Below are 23,661 nucleotides of genomic sequence, written 5' to 3'. Positions count from 1 at the left end.
TGTACAAGTGACAGCTCTGGGTATTGTACAGCTATTGATGAGTTGCAGAATACAACGCACCATTTTTATGTCACTTTGGGTAATTTGTTTGAAAATAAAGTGGCAGCTTGCAGTAAGCGATACAAGACAGAAGGCATAAAAGCATAACCTATCTAAAACAGGGAGAGATGTGCAAGTGATTGTCTTGATCTATAGTCATGGATATGTATGGAAGATAACATTAACTGCTGTTGTAATGTGTTCGAAGTGCTAAAACACTGCAATAACAATTACTGCCAATCACAACCCATCTCTTGCTTCTCAAGCTTATTTCGCAGGGGTTAGTATTTGATTTGGTGCTTTCCTTTAGACCTCACATTTCCAGAATAGCTACCTCTCACCTGGCAAGAGACACATTGTCATCTTAGGGCAGCCATGCACACATTCTTTGTCATTTTTTGGTGAGATACTCCCTAAGTCATTTCTAAACAGATGCAGACACTGCAACTTTTCTCATCAAAACACGAAAAGTACATCAGCTGATTAAAATAAATGAGTCACTCCCATTCAGAATCAATATCTGAGGACACAAAATGGAGCAAACAGCTTTTTCTCCAGAGCAGAAACAGGTAAGAATTGGAAACAATGTTTGTTAAAATCCTTGCAATGTACATAGATCACCCAGAGGAGAATGTTTCCTTTTTGTTCTCAACAGAAGTGGAATTACTGCTTTATATATATATATATATATATATATATATATATATATATATATATATATATATATATATATATATATATATATATATAGATAGATACACAATGAGAAAATGTTATATCAAGGTTATTCTTTTTGTGTTCTATGTGAATGTCTAACAATATATATATAATGGTTTTCAGGAATTGATGGTCCCAAAAACTTGAAGGCAACAGATGTGGGAGAGGACATTGCTACCCTATCCTGGGAGGCAGCGCGCGCACAGATAGACAAATATATATTGACATATTCCGGACTTGATGGGCACAGTGATGAGGTGACTGTGGGCAAGGATAAGACCACCACTACATTGACCGGCCTTACTCCAGGCATGGAATACATCTTCCATGTATGGGCGGAGAAGGGCAGCAAGAGGAGCAGGAGGGCATCTGTAACCGCTGTGACAGGTGTGTTTTATTACAAATCCAAGCGCATCATGGTCATTGAACTCCATGCTTCATCTCATATGTGAGCCAATGTTGTATCACTCAATAGAAAAATAGGCCATCAGCTTATATACAGTCAGAGAGCTGCAATTGGTAGGGGGTCCTTTATAAATTCTCTAGCATTTATCTTTTCATCCATGTGGTACCTTGGTTAGTTAACTGAAACACTGATTAAAGGAAAGTGAACTCCAGAAGCTGTGATTTAAAAAAAAGGCAGGCAAAAGACAAAGGACTAGACGTAGGTATTGCCTGCGGTCTCCCTGCAGCTGATCTTTCCCTATTTCTGAATAACGGGCCTTGCTATGGACTGTATGTTTGTGTGGAGGTGGCCATCTTGATAGAGGCAAGGCTTTGTTTCTTCATATCAGAGCCTCCAACCAAAAAGGACAGTGAACAGCACAAAAATGAAATCACCAAATCTTACTCCAAATCTCATAGCAGTGCCTGAGGCTAGATAAACACGATCAGTTTTTTTTTCATTCAACCCGAAAAGAAAAAACCAAGGAGCTTAGGAGGAGCTTGCTGTACTAACTATGTTTGTACGGCAAACTCAACTCTTAACTATTGTGTATTGTGGATTGCCCCACCTCCTCCAAAACACACTGGTCAGCACTCACAGCCATTGGCTTTCAGCGCTAATCGGATCCCATCATGCCCATTCATCAAAAGCCTGTCGGACAGGCTGGTGTACACTGAATGTGGGCCAGTTGCTGTGGAACCAGGCTTACATCTCACATTGCAGACATACAGCTTTGAGGCCGATAGACATGAGTGCCTAGGCACACTCACATACCAGAAAGTGTTTTGCTATGTTTCAGGAGAAATTCCAGACAAAATGTGGATTGTTCAAGGTATTGTTTGGGCACAATTAACATCATGTTCCCCATAACATAGCAAGTCCTAACTTTTTGAGTTTAGTTCCACTTTAAGGAAATATTACTAAATATCTAAAATAAGGCACAAAAACAAATGTGGACAAGGAAACGTGTCTTCAAGTGTTACAGTTGTCTGATCTTTTTTTTGGCTAATGCCCGAAATATATTTCCTTAATTATCTGAAGCATGGGTCTTTCCTTGTGTTTTTACAAATGTCCAAACCTCCTATGTCAGAGTTTCTGGAAACAGAAAATGATTACTGAATATGCTATCATTGTATATATTTAATCATTCTTTTCTAGATATTGATGCACCTACAAACCTGCAAGCCTCTGAAATTACACAGACAGAAGCCACCTTAACATGGACTCCCCCTGTTGCACAAATTGATGGTTACATACTAGTCTACGTGGATGGCGATGGTAACCGTCAGGTAATCAGAAAACAGAGTTAAAGTATCTAATGAAAGAAATAACAAAGCCACGTAGCAAACAAGACCCAATTGCTGCAGCATTGTTGAACCTCTGATTCACATTACCTAATCCCATACAATAGTGACGTCATCATGCCAGTGTTCATAGTGTTGCCAGTGTTCTAAAATTTAGTCGGACCCATGAAAATTCCAGACCCTCGTCACTTCCGGTGATACGAGTCACCACCAGCTCATTGCGAGCCCCGGTGCGCATGCGCACAAGACATTTTCCAGGTCCGATGAGATTTTAAGACTTTGCTAACAGCTGACTGAGGAGGAGGAGGGGCTGAGGTAGGACGACAACACCGCCGCATCATCGAGCAAGGAACATGTTGCAGAGCTGACTTAGAGGGGACTGTCCGTCCCGAGGAGGTGGGAAGGAAGTGAATATATATAATTTTAGAACACCTCCTGAGGTCCCTAGACTTTCGCCCTCACATAGAGCCACTTCCGCTTGTTCTCCCGATACTTCCGCCCTTACTGACACATACCTCCGCCTAAAGTCCATAGACTTCTGCCCTCACATAGAAGTGAATTCCGCATTCTCTATGGAAACTAATAGAGAACTCCTCTAAGTCAGCTCTGCAACATGTTCCTTGCTCGATGATGCGGCGGTGTTGTAAAATTTTTCCGCGGCGGTGTTGTCGTCCTACCTTAGCCCCTCCTCCTCCTCTCAGTCAGCTGTTAGCAAAGTCTGAAAATCTCATCGGACCTGGAAAATGTCTTGTGCGCATGCGCACTGGGGCTCGCAACAGCTGCTGGTGGTGACGTAGAATAACCGGAAGTGACGAGGGTCCTGAATTTTCACGGGTCAGACTAAATTTTAGAACGCCGGCCAGGATACTCACACCCACCAGTCACCAGAGAAAGGGGATTATGTAGGGGGGTTTGCAGTGATACGAATGAATAGAAATGCTAAAAAAAGGAATTATATGGCATTTTCATACTACTTTACTTCTACTTTACTACAATCACTAAAATGTGGAAAGGCAACATTGTAAAAAACTGTGAAAGACTTATGAAAATTGCGTTACGGTAAACAACAGTAACTGAAAATATGCACCTGCTGAATATATACTGTTGTTCTTCACTTTAATGTTCACCTAATCGTCTTGCGTCTGGAACCCATAGAGTGAAAATGAGTGAAATGCAAGATGTACAAGCCAGTAAAAAATGTCCTGTTTTTTCCAGAGTTCCTGTATACTATACTGTATTATTCATGTATTATAATGGCGCTCAAATTCTGATAAAATTGCAGATTTTGCCTTCCAAACCCTCTTAAAATGTCAGTAACTGCAGCCCTTTTTTTGGCTTCTAGGGGAAACAAAAGCAACCCATAGATGTAAACAAATATTACTGTTCTCTACTTAACCCCCAGTGGTTTTATTTCCTATTATGAGGCCTGCTTTATGTACAGACACATAAAAATATGATTGAGCGAAACACGCTACAGAACATCTAAAACTCTGTGCGGTAAAAGTAATCACAGCAATGCCAGATGGGGAGATAGAAGTTTGCTTTGTTTAAAACTGCTTTAATATCTATGTAATCATCTTAGAAGTTACATTTGGTACAACATCTGAGATACATCACTGAGATTTGTTAGCAGTTTATTATGTTTTTAACATCTATTACGAAGGCACCTACTTTTTCTAGTCCATTTCTTTTAAAAAACAACCCAGAACCTGCAACCATTAAACACCTGCTAACAATCCTTATTTTATGGAAAAAAAAATAAATATGGTCTGAGATAATAGGTTTGGGAAGTGTTGGAAGCATGATCTGTCATGTCCTTAAAGGGTATGTAAACCTTAAAGCGGATAATAAATTAAATTGAATAAAAATACCCCCGGGACAGTCAGGGCTAGTGCATTCCACAATGGCTAGCCTCTGATCTGTCCCGGGTTGCACTTACCTTTTAGGAGAAATACTTACCTTGAAAAAGTATTGTCCAGCGCTGCCATCTCAGGTGTGGGCAGCTTGAAGCCAGCGCGATCCTCTTCTGCATCCTCTTCCTTCTTCTTCGGTCCCACGATGCACTGCACCGGCCCCGCCGTCACTTCCGGCATGCCCAGAAGCTGTTTAGAAGGGAATGACGCGCACGCACCGGAACTGACGTCGGAGTCGGTGCAGGCGTATTGATTCCTGGGAGCGATGACGTTCAGCTCCCAGGAATCATTGCAAAAGCCAGGAAGTGACGAATCGCAGTGGCCGCCGAGGGGAGGAAGAAGGAAGTAAGGTAAGTATATTTTCTCTACAAGGTAAGTAAAAAAAAAAAAATTGCGATTATCCATTTGTTTTTCAGGTGACCCGGAGCGAGAAGATGGAGCTAAGTATAAATTTAGGGTGGAACTCCACTTTAACAACTTCTCTTTTTTGCTCCATTTTGGTGTGTTAAACTATTTTGTTATATCTGTTTGATAAGAACAAAAAAAAAGTTAATTAAGTTAGAAATTCCGAGCTATCCAGTATCGTCTGTTCATGTCCTGTGCTGCTCCATTCACTGATGGTAGGCACAGGGCCGGGACAAGGGTTGGGCAGGAGGGACGGTTGCCCTGGGCGCAATGGTTTACTGAGTGTAGGACCCTCTAAAATTGCGCATCATGAATGGGGGAAGGGGGCGCCATTTGGAATCTTTGCCCTAGGCGCTGGATGATATTGTATCGATAGGCAAGGAAAATACCCAGTACTTATGGGCATAGAGGACCATGTGACAGCACCAGGCCAATCAGCACCATCACACAGGGAGTCTAAAGGCCCTATGTAAGCTACAATTCGGAAACTTGTAAGAAACCAGGTGCTGCTTGGGAGGCTGCATTGAAGTAAATCGTATGCTTAGCTCTGCAAGGATCACCTTAAATCCTAGTTAGGACTATCAACATAGATAGTAGTAACATGAGTTGGTCAGGAAGTCTGAGGAGTTGAAACACAGTTTATTAGGTGGTTCTTAGTTGAGCTGTGAGATGCTGACACCTAATTTGTCTATGGCAGGAGGTTGAACTGGATGCCGCAGCTAAGAGTTATGAACTGAAGGGCCTCCAGAGAGGAAGTGACTACCAGGTCTACCTGGAGGCGTACAAAGGAAACAGAAGGAGCAGACAGGCCATAACCTCATTCATTACTGGTAACATCTGTTTTTTTAAATATATATATGTGTATGTAATACATGACAAAGGATTCCCAGAGCACGATTGTTAATCAAAAGCACGTGTCTCCAAACTTTCTGAACCAAAGGCCAGTTTACTGCCTTCAGACTTAAGGGTGCCAGACTGTGGCCATTGGGTCAGTGGGAGGACGTTAGTGTCAGTGGGAGGAATAGTGTCCCTTTGTTGGTGTCAATGGGTGGAATAGTGTCTTACATCAGTGGGAGGAATAGTACCCCATTGTTGGTGTCAATAAGAGAAATAGTACTCCATTGTTGATGTAAGTAATAGGAATTTTGCCTCATTGTTGGTGTCAGTGGGAGAAGTATTCTCTAGCATCAGAGGGAGGAGAAATGCCCCATCGTTGGTGTTAATAGGAGAAATAGTACGAAATTGTTAATGTCCTAAACAGGAATTATGCCCCATTGCTGGTGTCAGTGGGAGGAATATTGTCTTGCATCAGTGGGAGGAAAAGTGCCCCAAGGGCCAGATAAAGGTAAACTAAGGGCTGCACCTGACCCCCGGGCAGTTTGGAGACCACTGATCTAAAGAGATATCACTGCAGTAGTTGCCTATTTAGAGTCTCTCTCCATCTGATTGAAATTTGGAACCAGTCTTCATAGGGGCTTAGTCACTGCTATAAGTAATTCACTTATTGGTGTAAATTACAACATTAGCTACAGGAATTAGCGAATAGCAACTTTTTACATCAAAGGGGTTATGACAGCCTGTAAGCATGTATAAAAACACCTTGAAAGCCAGTTTACACCAAATGCACCTCAGTGTATTTTTTTCGGCATCAAAAACGCATGGAAAGTAGGTGAAATTGTTTCTAATGGCATAGTTCACAACAGTGCGGTCAATTCCAGGGTGTTCTAGTTCCAGAAAAAAATAAATAATGTGCTGATTTTTCCTGCATTGGACGGTACTGGAACACGGTGAAAAGCATAAAAAACGCACCAGAATGCACTGGAATGCATCAAAGATGCATCAAAAACACACCAAACCCCAGTACAGTAAAAACAAAAACAGGAAAAAAGGAGAGAACAAGGATCTAGAATGCATCTGGAAATGCATCAAAAACGCTTTAAAAATGCACCCAAACGTGTTAAAAACATGCATGCAGAAACACATCCAGAAAAGATCTGGGGAGTATTTTTGTGGTGTGAACCAGCCCTGAGCTTTTGGCTACATAAAAGAATACAAAATATCAATAGGCAATAGTAAATATTTTACTTGGCAAAAAAACCCTGAATTTTTAACAATTAATTTTTATACATCTTATAAAATAAAACAAGGATGTGAGGCTGCCCGGAAGAATAACATGATTGACTACTTAAGCCTCGGTTCACATTTATGCGATGCGGGAAGGCTGCGAATCCGCAGCCTGTTCCCGCATCGCACACGCACCCCCGGCAGTTCACACTACCATATGCGATACGCTGGGGGTGTCAATGTAATCTTAACGACACCCCCAGTTTGATCGCATATCGCAGTGCGATCGTGCAGTTCGCACAGGATCGGATCGCACAAGTGTGAACCGCTGTGCGATCCGATCCTGATGCGGCTGCCAAAAAGGGTCCCGGTGCGTGTTTGGTGCGGCTGTGGTGCGAATTTAGCCATACAAACTGTATGGCTAAACTCGCACTGCACAGCCGATCGCATGTAATGTCGGAGCAGTGCGCTCCGACATTACATGCGAACCCCACACACGCACAAGTGTGAACCGGGGCTTAAGAAGCTTTGACAAGAAAAAGAAGGGAATGGTTATAATCCCCACCAAGTTTAATTTTTTGGGTGCCTGTGGTTCGTTGGGGGAGAATTACCCTAATTTTCCTTAATAGAGTCACGACATGAAGAAAAAGGAGATAGGAGAAACTCCCTCTTTTACAGTGTCTCAATGGTAAGATTCTCGCTCTTGTTCCTGTGACAACCCAAAGTTTTGGATTTTCACATCGCTTTCAGTCCTAATGACAGTGGCCACCAGGATACATAGAGAAGGTAAATCTCCCCAATGGGAAACCAAACAGCAACAAAAGTTGGCAGAGGTTCTAGCCCTTCTATACCGTAGCCAACTTAAAGAGTTCTGCCCCCCATGAAAAAATTAAAAGTCAGCAGGTACAAATACTGTAGCTGCTGACTTTTAAATATTAGAACTTACCTGTCCAGGGTTCCTGCGGTGTCGGCACCCGAAGCAGATTTTCGTATCGGCTCTCGGGTGCTGATGCCGTCATTTAGGGCAAGGGAACCCGGCAGTGAAGCCTTTCGGCTTCATAGCTGGTTCCCTACTGCACATGCACAAAGCATGCTTCATTTGTAATTGGCCCGGCAGCAGAGGAAAAAGGAGGGGGCCAAACTTCCGAGGGACATCGCTGCAGCGCTGTCTCCTGGAAGTGGGGAAGGGTGTCTGTCAAAAACAGGTACCCGTTCCTCCCTCCCCCCAGAAAGGTGCCAAAAGGCCAAATGAGGAAGCGTAGAGGCGGAAGTTCCACTTTTGGGTGGAACTCCGCTTTAAAAGTTAGATGCACTTTAACCTTTAAAGTTGAAGATGTCAAAATGCTTAAAGAATATGTAAACCTTTAACTTGTAAAACAACCCATGCAGCGATAAGTAGAAGAGAAAGGCAAAACATTTGTGTATATACAGTGCCTTGCAAAAGTATTTTACCTACTTTGTTACATTACAGCCTTAAGTTCAATGTTTTGTTAATCTGAATTTTATGTGATGGATCAGAACACAATAGTCTAAATTGGTGAAGTGAAATGGGAAAAATATATACATAAAACTATTTTTTAGAAATAGAAAACAGAAAATTTGCATGTGCGTATGTATTCACCCCCTTTGTTATGAAGCCTATAAAAAGCTCTGATGCAACCAATTACCTTCGGAAGTCACATAATTAGCGAAATGATGTCCACCTGTGTGCAATCTAAGTGTCACATGAACTGTCATTACATATACACACCTTTTTTGAAAGGCCCCAGAAGCTGCAACACCTAAGCAAGAGGCACCACTAACCAAACACTGCCATGAAGACCAAGGAACTCTCCAAACAAGTTAAGGACAATGTTGTTGAGAAGTACAAGTAAGGGTTAAGTTATAAAAAAAAAAAAAAAAAAATCTTTGATGATCCCCCTTCAAATCTATCATAACCAAATGGAAAGAACAAGGCACAACAGCAAACCTGCCAAGAGACAGCCACCCACCAAAATTCATGGACCGGGCAAGGAGGGCATTAATCAGAGAGGCAGCACAGAGAACTAAGGTAACCCTGGAGGAGCTGCAGAGTTCCACAGCAGAGACTGGAGTATCTGTACATAGGACGACAATAAGCCATGCGCTCCATAGAGTTGGGCTTTATGGCAGAGTGGCCAGAAGAAAGTCATTACTTTCAGCAGAAAACAAAATGGCACGTTTTGAGTTTGCAAAAAGGCACTTGGGAGACTCCCAAAATGTATGGAAGAAGGTGCTCTGGTCTGATGAGACTAAAATATAACTTTTCGGCCATCAAAGAAAACGCTATGTCTGGTGCAAACCCAACACAACACCATCCCCACAGTGAAACGTGGTGGTGGCAGCTTCATGCTGTGGAGATGTTTTTCAGCAGTCGGGACTGGGAAACTGGTCAGAGTTTAGGGAAAGATGGATGGTGCTAAATACAGAGATATTCTTGAGCAAAACCTTTACCACTCTGTATGTGACTTGAGGCTAGGATGGAGGTTCACCTTTCAGCAGGACAATGACCCCAAACACACTGCTAAAGCAACACTTGAGTGGTTTAAGGGGAAACATGTAAATGTGTTGGAATGGCCTAGTCAAAGCCCAGACCTCAATCCAATAGAAAATCTGTGGTCAGACTTGAAGATTGCAGTTAACAAGCACAAACCGTCCAACTTAAAGGAGCTGGAGCAGTTTTGCAAGGAGGAATGGGCAAAAATCCCAGAGGTGGCAAGCTTAAAGAGACTTATCCAAAGCAAATTGGAGCTGTGATTGCTGCAAAAGGTGGCTCTACAAAGTATTGACTTTAGGGGGGTGAATAGTTATGCACATTGACTTTTTCTGTTATTTTGTCCTATTTGTTGTTTGCTTCACAATAAAAAAAAAAAAACATCTTAAAAGTTGTGGACATGTTCGGCAAATTAAATGATGCAAATCCTCAAACAATCCATGTTAATTCCAGGTTGTGAGGCAACAAAACACGAAAAATGCCAAGGGAGTGAATACTTTTGCAAGGCACCGTATGTAAAAAACATTATAAATACCTTTTGTTCCCCTTTTTTTACAATTGATCACATTCCCTCTGTTCTCAGCTGCATAAGGAACTCAGAGAGCTGGGGGATGTAAGAAACCGTGGTACACTAGTCTTCCCAGTAAGGACAAGTCTGATCATTGAGAGCAGGCTGTGTTCTTAGCATAGCTAGAGAACTGACCACGCTGACCATCATGTGCTCTCATGCCTACTGTGGTCCATTTTTAATAGGAAAGTAGAGGGACTGGCAGGAACACCACAGATTTCACACAATGGAAGCAAGTACATGGTACAGCAGGCACATATCAGGAATATAAAATGTTGGGGTAACATATATTTTAATCTTAGCATCTATTGGAAAATACAGGCAAACAGTTATTCTTATATCACTTTTTGAAATCTAATATTATTAGGTCACATTTTATAACCTTACTTATTTATAAGAAGGTGTATTCCAATGAATAAAAATAAGGATATACAGAGATAATGATGATTTCATGCATGTTTATATATGGTTTGTCTTCTCCATACCAGTGTCTATGGTCATTACCTTCCCTGTGGACTGTGTACAAATTCGAATGACGGGCAACAGAAAGAGCGGCGTGTACACGATCTACCCTGGAGGAGAGAACACAAAGGGCATTAGAGTGTACTGTGATCAGGATACAGATGGTGGTGGATGGACTGTAAGTGCTCCTAAGCTCAGCATCTCTCAGAAATCAAGCTGCCATAGACAACTGTTCATATGACATAATTGCCAAATTGTTCACGCCTTTTTTAACATTTGGAATTTTAAACAAAAAAAAAAAAAGCATCATTAGAGGATGCTACTACAACGTGTAGCTTTGTATGCAAATATGGACTGCATTATATGCAGAGCCTTCATTGGGCAATATAAATGACCTATCAGTAGCCTGCAAAGAAGCAGGTAACTTTTATTTAAAACGTTAAGGGTCCATGTACACGGGACGTTGTTAAAAGTCCCTTTGAATGCTGGAATTTTTAGGACGTTTGAAACGTCCGTTTGTACCCGCGTTTAGCGGGCGTTTAGCGGGCGTTTAGCGGGCATTTGCGTTTAGAACCGTTCCTAGAGGTCAAAAAAATTATTCCCCTTTAAAATGGAAAAACGCAAACGCTAAACGCGGGTCATCGCGTTCGGTCGCGTTCGGTCGCATTTTTGTGTTTGAAACGCCGGGAAACACACGTTCGCACGCAAATAATTGCGTTCTAAAAAAAGTCCCTGAACGCAACTGCCTGCAAACGACCGCAAACGACCTGGTGTACATGGACAGATAAGATAAAATGTAGATGGGTTCAGGGGCTTCTGAAAAAAACGCCCAACTGCTCCTAAACGGCCATTTCCAGCGTCCCGTGTACATGGAGCCTAATACTCTTCCATGTTTTAGTTTTGCTCCTGAGTTGATCCAGAATTTGTTAAAAGTGGACAAATATCTTCCCTTCTTAAAATGTATCCTTTCCTATTGTCTTCACTCCCTCTATACTTTTATTTCTTCTCTTATCCCTTAGGGCTACCAGGCTACCCTTCCCAGTGACCCTTGCTACCCTTAAAGCTGAAGTTTAGATATTGCAATTTTTACATGGCTACATTGGTCCAGCTTGTACCAATGTACCGATGTATGTGCCATACCTGTAGGATCCCTCAAGAAGCTGAAAATCAGGGACTGCTTCTTTAATGATCTCCACTAGCTTTGGGGTCCCATGCCAAGCTTCTGTCCTGCTGCACAGGAGGTCCCTTGCTCAGCACTGGTGCCATTTAGGGAACACTTTATCTTTTATTACTAAATGCAAAGCAAATTTCTCATTGGACAAAAATTGGGGAGGTGACATCGTGATCTCCACCTCATCCAATCAGAGAACACTTTGGATACATTGAGAAAATGCAAAGTTTGCTCTGAATGGTACCCTTGCCGAGCGAGTGATCAAGTCACCTCCTGTATTCAGTAAGCAGCAGAAGCCAGTGGATCTCCAGCTTATACATATCTACAAGTTGGACCAATATAGCTATGCAATAATTGCAGTACCTAAACTTCAGCTTTAGGATGGCCATACACATATCAAATTTTGGCTTATTTACCGCTGAATCGGTTGCAAATTTGTGGGTGGCCTTGCAGGCAACACCTGGCTCGATAAACGTCAATGTGAAGGAACTGGGTGGAAATGTATGAGCTGGACAGTGAATGCAGCCAATCAGCTGCAGTCACTGTTCAAGTATTTTGACACCCATGGGTGTCGGCTTTCGGAATGCAATAGCCAGCAACAAAGGAAATCTATGCTTGTATGACCATCTGTACGCTGGCTGAGATTTGAACCATGTATGGGCAAGCTGAATGTACCCAGTTGATCAGTCGATCAACTTGGGTACAACCAGCTTGCTGGATTTTACATGGGATTATTGCTAGTGACTGATAGAGCCACTAACAAGCACTGTGTTCTCCAGGCAGGGTTGGCTTTCACTGTTCCCCTACTGGGAAAACACAATGGCTCCTGTGTTGATGGGATTTACTTTCCTGCAACTTGTGGTTAGCACCCTCTATGGCTGGCCTTAGTCCCCTTCCCTCCCTTTAGAAGCTATGAATATAAAATACCAAACATTTCAGGTACAATGTATTTTAGTGACAATATTTGGAGCAATTACCTTCCCACTTACTGAAAAACAAAAAATTTTGAATGACGGGCCACAACTCTATATTTCAGATGCTAATAAATATGAGATGAGTACTGATGAAAAACATAATGCGCTGAATGGTATTGTGTTGTTAGCGAAATGAAAAATCTGTTTTATGCTTGTCCTTATCATTTGTCGTGAATAAAGAATTAGTAAAAATAGGCAAACAAGGGAAAGGGGAAACGGAAAGGGAATAGGGAAAATTAATACAAATTAAAACTTGTACTTTATTACTGCACCCTAATACCGTGTACTGAGCAGCAAATTCTTGAAGGTGACTATGGATCATTCAAATCCTTACTATCATTATCCAACATTTTTATTCAGGTTTTCCAGAGAAGAACTAATGGAAAACTTGACTTCTATCAACGCTGGAGAACATATGTGGAGGGCTTTGGAGACCCAAGTGATGAGTTTTGGCTTGGTAAGTACCATAAATGATTATTAATCAAGCCACTGCACAAGGAATGGTTAAAGTCGAACTATAGGCAAAACTTTTTCTTTCATTTTGGATAGAGTAAGGGAGGGTTATCAAAGTGTTATATGGGATGTTGGTTTGTGGCGCTACCCTTACAAATAGTGGTGTGTATAATATCGCTCCGACTTCAGAAAAGGTTCCTGTACTACTTCAAGGCGACCTCTATCCGACTTGTGCACATAGACTTCAATGGGAGTCGCCTCTAAGTCGGATCCTTATCTATTTTCAAGCGACTGTGATCAGACTTTCCAGCAAGAAGAAAAAGATTACCCAGGCATTCCCCACAGACAAAGTTGCCTATCATTTAAGTTTCTTCAAAGTAGTGTACAAGTCGTGCTAAAAAGTCGCTCCTTCATGGGGCGACTTTCTGGTCGTGGTAGTGTGAACTGGCTCTAAGAGTTTTTTATTTTTCAGAGTAATTTAAAAGGAAACTATTGAGGTATATTTATAAAACATTGGTTGGACGAATGTCACACACATTTGTGCAGGCTAGACAACTTTTCCCTGTTATGGAAAATCGTACGCTCCACCTAATGGCCAAAATGCATATATTTTCTCATTGAGATATTTAAGAAAACTTTACTGTATTTTGGTAAACATATTATATGTGGTGACGGAGTGTTGAACCAACTCTTGCCTTTAGAAGTATCATCCCTACCATAATATACAAAACTAGAAATACATCAAACATGGGACTTTAAATCTACCTCCAAAGGTACATCATTTTTGACACATGACACATGTCAGTCCGTGGTGTTGTGTATTAAAGATTTTACACTTCTTTTGCTCTCCATTGCAAATTTTTACGTATATATGGAATAAAGGTCTTTATAGGCATATACACATTTTTTGGGTGTGCGGCAATTTGGAGTTGGTTTCTCCCCACGGGCCTGGCAGTCCTTGCCACTAGCCATTCTCCTACAAGCTTGTTTGAAGCACTTTACATTAAGACCTGAGGTTCTCCTGATGAAGCAGGGTTCCCTGCAAAATGTGTCAACCTTCATAGCTTGATCTCAAGGCCATAAATATAGTAACATCGGATGGCTAATTTGGATATTTGGTTTTAAGCTGTTTTTTAACCGCTTGCCGACTGCTCACAGTATATTTACTGCGGCAGTCAGCCCCTCACAGGCAGAGCGACGTAGGTCTACGTCGCTAGCCTGTGAGGCTCTGGGGAGCGAGCGCGCACCCGCGGAGGCGCGCTCCCGCGCGGCCACGGACCCCCCCGCGCCGGTCACTCGGCGATCGGCGGGGGAGAGGGAGAAAGTCAGGCGGCTTGTGTAAACAAGCTGCCTGTCATTCTCCTCGGTGTAAAAACACTGATCACACGGTTCTACAATGTAGAACCGTTGATCAGTGTCCCTACAGCTCAACAGACAGCCAATCACAGTAAGAATCACGCCCCTAGGGACACACACCGCCCCTCCCTCTCAAATAAAGTTAACCCCTTCACTACCAGTGTATTTTTACAGTAACAGTGCATATGTATAGTACTGATAACTGTAGAAATGTCACTAGTAACTCCAAAAGTGTCAAAAATGTCAGTCAAGGGTCCGATCTGTCCGCCGCAATGTCGCAGTACCGCAAAAAAAATCGCAGATCGCCGCCATTACGCGTTAAAAAAAACAACAAAAATCTTTTTGCGATTTTTTTTTACCAAACATAGGTAGCATAAAACAAATTGGCCGAAAATGTTAAAAAATTTTGATTTTTACATTTTTTTGGGGAATTTCATATAAAAAATGTGAAAAATATTGTTATTTTTGCAAAATTGACGCTCTTTTTTTGTTTATAGCGCGTGATCAAAAAATCGCGTAGGTGATCAAATACCACCAAAAGAAAGCTCTGTTTGTGGGAAAAAAAGGACGTCAAATTCGTTTAGGTACAGCGTCGCACGACCGCGCAATTGTCCATTAAAGTCACGCAGTGCCGAATCGCAAAATACCCCCTGGTCGTTTAGCAGCCAAATCCTCTGGGGCTTAAGTGGTTAATAGATATGTAGTTTATAGGTTTAAATAAAGTGATAATATTTTATATTTTTACCTTGTGTTTATATCATACCTTTGGAGGTATATTTAAAACCCCATGTTCGATGTATTTCTATTTTTGTATACTGTATTTTGGCTGGACCTGACAATCTTAGAAATTAACCTATTACAGAAAATACATGGAAAATGCATCCAGCCTGCATGAATGTGCATAACATTTATCCAATCAGTGTTTTATAAATAGATCCCATAGTGTTTTTAATGGGTACACATTTAAGGGGTTACTCAGGTGTTATGTTTTCAAAGCATATGCAATTAGGGTCCTTTCACACATCAGTTTTTTATCAGTTTCTTATCAGGTTCTCATCAGTTTTACATCAGTTTTTTTTTTTACATCCATTACTAATGCAAAAACAGATGCAAACGGACCGTTGTCTCTTTACACCTGTTTTTTCGCCAATTCCATTATTTTAACAGAAGAAAAATAGGGCTTTGATCTGTTCCAAAAACCGGATGTTGACGGAAGCAGATGACAACGGATGGAGGAAAAACCAACAAAACAAATGGGACACCTGTGTGAAAGGGTCTGCTTGTGTTGGTGAACCTTTGTTTGCATCAAATAGGTTTTGTATTTCCATACTAGTCTTTGCTAAACCAGCTTGAAACAGGTAGAAGGGTGTCAAGTGCATATCAAACATATCTGTCCATAAATTCCGATTGATCTCCGAAACATTTAAAATCGATGCCATCAACACAAGCCCAAGTCCCATTGATACAGGCCCTTAAATACACTATATTGTCAAAAGTATTGGGACGTCTGCATTTACACGCACATGAACTTTAATGGCATTCCAGTCTTAATCCGTAGGTTGAATATTGAGTTGGCTTAACCACTTCAGATCCAGAAGGTTTTACCCCCTTAATGACCAGGCCATTTTTTGCAATTCGACACTGCGTTGCTTTAACTGACAATCATGCGGCCATGCGACGCCGTACCCAAATACAATTGCTGTCCTTATTTCCCACAAATAGAGCTTTATTTTGGTGGTATTTGATCTCCTCTGCGGTCATTTTAGGCCAATTTGTATTCTGCTACATATTTTTGGTAAAAAAAATCCCAAAAAGCGTATATTAATTGGTTTGCGCAAAAGTTATAGCGTTTACAAACTACAGGATAGATTTATGGACTTTTTATTTATTTATTTATTTTATATTATTAGTAATGGCGGAGATCAGCGTTTTTTTATCGGGACTGCGACATTGCAGTGGACAGATCGGATGCCTAACTGACATTTTTGACATTTTTTGGGGACCAGTGACAATAATACAGTAATCAGTGCTAAATAATAGGCACTGTTGCTGTACAAATGACACTGGCAGGGGAGGGGTTAACACTGGGGGGTGATCAAGGGGTTAAATGTGGTCCCTTTTGTGCTTACTAACTGTTTGGGGGGGATGGGTTGGACAGAGGCAGGGAGAGATCGGTGATTCAGCTTAAAGAAAAAGCCGCCTGCTTTGTTTACATAAGCAGGCGGCTCTTCTGTCATTCTAGCCGAAGATCGCAGGAGCCCAGCGGCAATCGAGCCCGCTCCTCCCACGGTCTGGCTCCCACTGTGACTAATCGCTAAGACCGCATGCACATATTCACAAAGTCACGTAGATCTACGTGATTAAGCGCAGCCGAGCTGCCCTGCCGCAGTAAATCTACATGGGGCAGTCAGCAAGTGGGTTAAAACACAGCTTCAAACACTTCAGGGAAGGCTGTCCATAAGAGTGGAGACTGTGAGCCAGGTCTTCTTGTCCAACATCAGTGACTGACCTCACAAATGCGCTTCTGGAAGAATGGTCAAACATTCCCATTGACACACTCCTAAACCTTGAGGACAGCCTTCCCAGAAAAGTTGAAACTGTTATAGCTGCAAAAGGTGGGCAAACTCAATATTGAACCCTACGGACTAAGAATGTGCCATTAAACTTCATGTGCATGTAAAGGCAGGTGTCCCAATACTTTTGACAATATAGTGTATATGCATTGAGAAGGGTCAGACCTTCCTAAGGTTTTAATTACTATCTGTGTTTCCACTGGGGTGATTTACCCCTTTATTTGTTCTGGTGACCACTGTGATTGGAAATCTAATGGAAAATTCAAAATGTTAACACTGTCGTCACCAGAGCAAGAGATGAGGGTTTATCATCCAATAGAGACAAATGTGGTGACAACTCTCAAAGACAGAAATTCTTCTCACTTTTGAATACTCTAGGGACACAGATTCCTGTTGTGTCTCTAGAACAGGAAGTGAAGGAAAATCTCCCTAGTGGGACACAAACAGCAGGCAATAACCTGACAGTTGTTTTAACTCTTCGCTACTCTATCTTCAATAAAAAACAAAATGTTTTAGCTATACATACACATCAGTCCAGACATCACCTTTTTGTATCTGTCATTGTAGGTCTGGAATGGCTCCATAAACTTACTTCCACCTCTGTGCCGTATGAACTGCGTGTGGACCTCCGTACTGCAGATGAATCAGCTTACGCCGTTTATCGCAACTTCAATGTGGGGACATCTAAGGACAGATACAAGCTAACCATCAGTGACTACTCAGGCACAGCTGGTAAAGCAATCCTTAACTCAATATTAAAAGTCATTTCACCCAAAATATTTCAGTTTTGATAGATGTTGGTTTAGCTAATCATCCACTCCACTAATAGGGGGCCCTAACGTTCCTTTCGTAGGTTTCATGTATTTTTTATTATGAAGCTTGTGGCAAAAGACATGAGACTGCATAGCGGGCTTGGAAACTACAACAGGGAACTCTCACCACTGCTGTTCCATCAGATATACATCAATGCTTTAAGTGGGCCGGTATGCACTGGTACTCAGTACCGCCACTTCCAAATATGGCTCTTGAGCATACCGCCACCTCTCTGTGTGCCTTAGTATACCAGTAAGCTCATTTTGGACATTCTGCGCCCTCAATTGCCCCCCCCCAAGAATATTTCCCACTCCAGAGCCAGACCAATCACCACCAGGGAGTCCCCCTGCTCCGGAGTCCCAGCCCAGGCCAGGGTGGGTGCTCTGTGGGGACCCTGATATGGGGTGGGGGGGGGGGGGAATTTATAGGCTATAATAGAGTACCAGCACCTCTTTTGGGCCACTTAAAGCACTGATATACATGATTTAGTATTGAGCAGAGTGGAACCCTCAATTTGAGGTCAGCAAGCCCTGAAAGAGCTTATTTATGAAGTTCATAGCCGATAAAAGGAATCCTGTGTTCAGAAAATGTGTAGAAAGCCACTACTGACCTCCCCTTCTTTAAATTGTAGTTGCTGGAATTTTATACTGTTTCAGTGTCGTCTGGACTTAAACTGAATCTAAACACTGCCAGTCCGTAGATATGTTGGCTGTATTAATGTTCACTTTTCAGGCTTTCTAACATTTTCAGCAAGTACAGAAAATACCTGTTGATCCTGCCACAAAAGTGATCCACAGGAGAAGTACAGCCAAACAAGCTTTGGTTGTACTTTTCCTTTAAATAAAGTACTTAAAGTACTTATAGCCTAAGTGTAACTAAGATAAAAAAAACAAAGGGACAAGGGACATAACAAGCAGTCAGTTCTGTTTGCCCCTTGACTGATTCATCTTCTGTTATTAGAAAGTATCCCCTGTACATGCCCCCCACCACCCTTGCTGCCATAATCATCCAACTATCAGCAAATGAATCTGTGAATCTGCACAAGTGACACATCCTACTGACTGTATGTTATGTCCCTTGTGCTGATTTTCCTTTTTTTTTTTCTTTTTTGGTTTAGTTACACTTAATCTTTAAGAAAAGTGCAGGAGTTGTTTCATACTGGATTACTATCCAGATCACAAAGAAATACACAAAGAACAATAGGAGTCAAATAAGAATATACATGCCATGACATTATATAGCGCCCAAGTAGACTACTAGTGTTCACATTTCGTTTTTTTCCTCTCTGTAGCCAGGGAGAGCATCAATTGTATAATAGTGTCTGTTCTGGGTTCTCCCGGTGCAGACTCCGTTACCTTCCCCTGGATCCACCTGAGTTATGGGTTATAGTGGGTGGAAGAACACAGACGCTGGCCTGCATTGCAGTTAATGCCTCTGCAGCTAATCCCTGGTCAGGGAAGTGAGTTACCAGCAGGGGGCTGAAAGGGGTAATAATATGATGGGGCCCCAAACAGAGTTCTCTTGTTTCTAGGGGAGTAAGACCCAACCTGAGGGCTGAAAGAATTCCTTTAAGGGTCCCGGGTCTTGCTTTGGCTGGGAGAACTCTGGCCTAGCCTCCCAAATTTCCAGAAACTGATTTATACTGCAGTATTCAGGACACAGTGAGTACCAGCCTACTGGACCTAGAGATTTTCTTTGGCCTCATTTGGGACATCTTTATTTCTGTAAATTCAAGACTATACTTCTGTTGAGGAGTCCCTGTTTAATACCAATTTACCTTCACTTTAAAGGGGGTGCTATCACCCTGAAGGAAAAGATCAGTTTTCGTGTCCTCTACTCTAGTTTGTTGAAGTTTATTGGAGTTTCCCTAGGCTCGCCCTCACCCCATCCCAGTTCTTAAACAAAAATAAAACTACAAAAAGACATGTACAGCCTGTTCCCTGACTCGAGTAACTGTGAACTACCGTGTGCCTGGCTGCGGTGTGCCTGCCAGGAAATGTAACCTGGGGCCAAATTGCAAGACCAGTCACAGCTCTGTGCTACATTTACTTACCCTGAAGTTTAACTTAAAAAAAAGCATAAAGAACCTCATCCTTATTCTGTAAACAACAAGCCTCAACAACCCACCATGTAAGGAAGATGATCTACGACAGACATTTTTGAAGTCCAGCTTGTATGACAAACATGGCTCTCCCTACAGATAAGGTGAAGAATCAGATGTGTTATTCACAGGATTTCCAGGTTAAAATAAGTACAAAAAAGTCTGAAAAAAGAAAAATAATGCAACCTCTACATCTAAGGAATGGTTAGCTGCAATATAATAATATATAATAAAATAATTTTTGTTCTTGGGTTTAGATACATCCCAAATATATGTGAGCGTTGTCACCCTAGGACAGGAAGAATGCTAATGACAGCATTATCAACTACTGGTAAGCCTCCGTTCACATTAGGTCGCTCCGACTTAGGGGGCGACCTGTGAAGTCGCGGGCAGCGTGACTTCGGCGCGACTTGCACAGACTTCACATAATGGAAGTCAATGCAAGTCGCCTCCAGGTTGCCCCGAAGTAGTACAGGACCCTTTTTCTAAGTCGGAGCGACTCGTGTTGCTCCTATTAGAACGGCTCCTGTACCACACAATGGGAGCGTGAGGACCGTGACTTGTCAGGCTGACAAGTCGCGGTCCAAGTCGTACCAGTGTGAATGCGGTCTAAAATTAAAGTAAAAAACAAAAAACAAAAAACAAATGAAGCCACCACATCTAAAGATTGGTTAACTGCAATATATTATATTTCTGTTCTTGAGTTTAGATGCATTTTAAATAAGCCATTTAATCCTGTCTGATACAATTGCATGCAGTTCTATCACTATTTCTCTCTTTCCTGCACAGGTGATGCTCTTACTTATCACAATGGATGGAAGTTCACAACCTGGGACAAGGATAATGATATAGCTCTCACTAACTGTGCCCTCTCCCATCGTGGAGCCTTTTGGTACAAGAACTGCCACCTTGCCAATCCCAATGGGCAGTATGGAGATAACAAACATAGCATGGTAAACAAAATACTCCTAAAAAAGTAATGTGCATTGTTTAAACTAACCTCAGTGTGTCAAATATAAATTGTTGCTCTCATGTACAGAAGAAAAGAAAGGTAAACACTACCCTTGCCTCATACTGATATTGTGGAATTGCCTTGTTCTGCACCTGGTGGGAAACTGTAGTAAATTGTTTGAGGATTAAGGTAGGTAAAAACAACTATGTATGAAGAGTCCTGTGACAATTTCATAGGCGGCTCTCTAATTAGGCAAATTAGGCGGGCGCCTAAGGCCTCGCACCTACAGGGGCCTTGCGGCCAGTGGCGGAGCAACAACATTTAGAAGGGTGCAGTCAGGGAAATCTCCCAAGTAAAATATTGTTTAAAAGTTGCAGCAGTGTGCTGCAGTCCCTTCACTGCGACTGCCAGGTGTCTGTTGTCCGCTGACACTTACCCCGCCTTCTCTGCCTGGGGATTGGCCGTCTGATCATGTAATCCTAAGATGTGGAGGAATCGGTGGGCGTGTACCTGCACCAGTAGGAAGTGACTGCCCTTTCAGCTCACTCTGCTATCATCGGTTGTTGCTCTGGGAGGAGAGCTCTGCCCTGGCCTGGGAACATAGAGGTAACCAGGCCCTGACTTGTCACTCTGCAGGCTGGTCATAGATTTGTGGTGTCTACTATGCAAAGGGGGTGAGTAGCCCCAGGGAAGTTGGAAGAGTCCTAAAATGGTTGGTGGAGGAGGAGGAGAAGAAGGCCCTGGGTGGCTGGGGGAGAAGGAGAGGGCCCCTGGGTGTTTTCGAGAGGAGGAGAGGCCCCCCATGACGCCAGAGTCAGTTGCCAGGGAAGAGAGTGGAGCTGAGCAAGTCCTGCATATCTGACATCAAAGCAAAACATGGTGGAGCTGGAGCCCTTCGCCCTACACAATGACAGCACCCGAGGTGGAAGGTGAGGGGTAGCGGGTCTTTGACATTATATAGCATATGGACTCTGTACATTATTGGTAGTTTTGGTTGGAGTTGTCCTTTAGATGTTTAACTCTGTTGTTTTTGCCCCGAGCTGTGAGGGACTGAGGAATGACAGCCCACTATGCTGGGACTTATAGTGCCCTAGAATGTGGAGGACTGAGGAATCCTCAGTCCCTAACAGAGGGCACTACAAGTTCCAGAATAGCAGGCTGCCATGCCTTAGTCCCTTACAGAGGGCACTACAAGTCTTAGCATAGCAGGCAGTAGTTCCTCAGTCCCCTACAGAGAGCAGTACAAGTCCAAGCATAGCAGGCTTCCATTCCTCAGGGAGGAATGGCAGTGCACTATACTGGACTTTACAGTCACCTCTGTGGGGACTCAGGTATGGTAGCCTTCTGCAGTGGGACTTGTCGTGCCCTAGACTGTGGTGGACTGAGGAAGGGAAGTGTAAGGGGGTCTCTGGAAGCTCTGATGCATGGGTGACCACAGGGTTCCCTTTTACACCAGAGTCCCCAGCTTCCTCCCTCAAATCAGGGTTCCCAGAACTCTCCTTACATCAGAGTCTTCAGACTTCCCTCTTACAGTGTAGTGAGTCTGGAGACTCTGATGTAAAGGGGGCTCTGTGAAATTTGATTTAAGAGGGGGGCTCTAATGTAAAGAGGAATTCTGTGGACTCTGATGTAAGGAGGAGATGCTGGGGGGAATCTGATTTAAAGGAGAACTCTTATGTAAGGGGGGACACTGAACTTTGATGTAAGGAGGGACTCAGGGAATCATGACCTATAGGGAAATGCTGTGATGTGATGTAAGAGCAGACATATATATACATATACATACATACCCGATGTTTATTGATCTTTGATTAAAGAAGGATCGGTTAGAGAAAATTCTAGAAACTGTGAATTCATAGTACAAAGGTTAAGGCTCTTAATATATGCAATTTATACAGTTATTTTTTATTGCTTGAATTATTTTTCCCATTATGGGCGTGAGTGGGGCCTCATGTCCAAGTTTTGCCTTAGGCCTCACAAAGCCTAGAGCCGCCTCTGAATTTATACATATCTCTACATCAGATAGGGCTGACTTCAGGTTGCAAAAACCAGCAGTTTCATGTTTCATATATCTGTACTAATGGGAGTATAAATGTTTGGTGAGCAGGTAAAGAGCAGGAGTCAATGAAGGACACCACATTGGTTTTGGTTCAAGTTTGGTTCAGATCTTGCCCTCCAATTTAATAGATACAAAACTCAACTTTAGAGTCTTTCTTGTGCTATTTAAGAATGAATAACTTCACTCTAAAAGCAGCTGAAAGAGGGTTTGATGCAGGGGCGGACTGACAACTCATGGGGCCCCCGGGCAATAAGAGATCATGGGCCCCCATGTGTCCCCGCCCACACACAAAGCCCCGCCTACATCTTGCACTGCCCACATTACATTTGTTCGTCACAGAATTTCTCGACACTATGTTCAAAATAAATGTTTAGTATAGAAAAAAGAAAAATAAACTTACATTAACGTGTAACAATGGTACATTTCCAAAATTAAGGTTTTCATGAATAAGCACAATATAATAGGTGCAACAAATGTCTTCTTAGCTGAACAGTTTAATAAAAAAGATACAAAAAATTAAAAATAAAAAGCTCTGACCAGCATGTTACAAAATTATGGCCCTAGAATTGCTCTCACTCCGACGTTCCTGACGATACCATACATATGTGCCACCATTATTATTCACATACGTGTGCTCATCCTAAATAGCACTCTACCTGGATGTGCTTTACAATCATTTTTTTTAACAATTTTTATTTACTTTAAATAATTTTCACTGACCACCAATGTAAGGGGGCCATTCCTCCCATCGACCACCATTGTAAGGGGCATTCTTCCTAC

At 42.3% G+C, this 23,661-nt stretch overlaps 1 protein-coding gene across 1 annotated transcript in view; it reads left to right on the top strand.

The window, feature by feature from the left end:
- The window catches only part of LOC309561604 (tenascin-N-like), a 113,234-nt gene that overhangs the window by 77,714 nt on the left and 11,859 nt on the right, over nt 1-23,661 (top strand). The window contains exons 8-14 of the mRNA XM_082265605.1: nt 880-1,143; nt 2,360-2,490; nt 5,521-5,653; nt 10,456-10,607; nt 12,935-13,031; nt 17,524-17,688; nt 20,660-20,823. Coding sequence (XP_082121731.1) covers nt 880-1,143; nt 2,360-2,490; nt 5,521-5,653; nt 10,456-10,607; nt 12,935-13,031; nt 17,524-17,688; nt 20,660-20,823 — 1,106 coding nt within the window. The remainder of the gene's footprint in view (nt 1-879; nt 1,144-2,359; nt 2,491-5,520; nt 5,654-10,455; nt 10,608-12,934; nt 13,032-17,523; nt 17,689-20,659; nt 20,824-23,661) is intronic.

Source organism: Pelophylax lessonae (genome assembly GCF_965119305.1).
Source record: "Pelophylax lessonae genome assembly, chromosome: 8".
Lineage (NCBI taxonomy): Eukaryota > Metazoa > Chordata > Amphibia > Anura > Ranidae > Pelophylax > Pelophylax lessonae.
The sequence above is the reverse complement of the archived record's forward strand: the minus strand, read 5'-3'. Positions and strand labels throughout refer to the sequence as shown.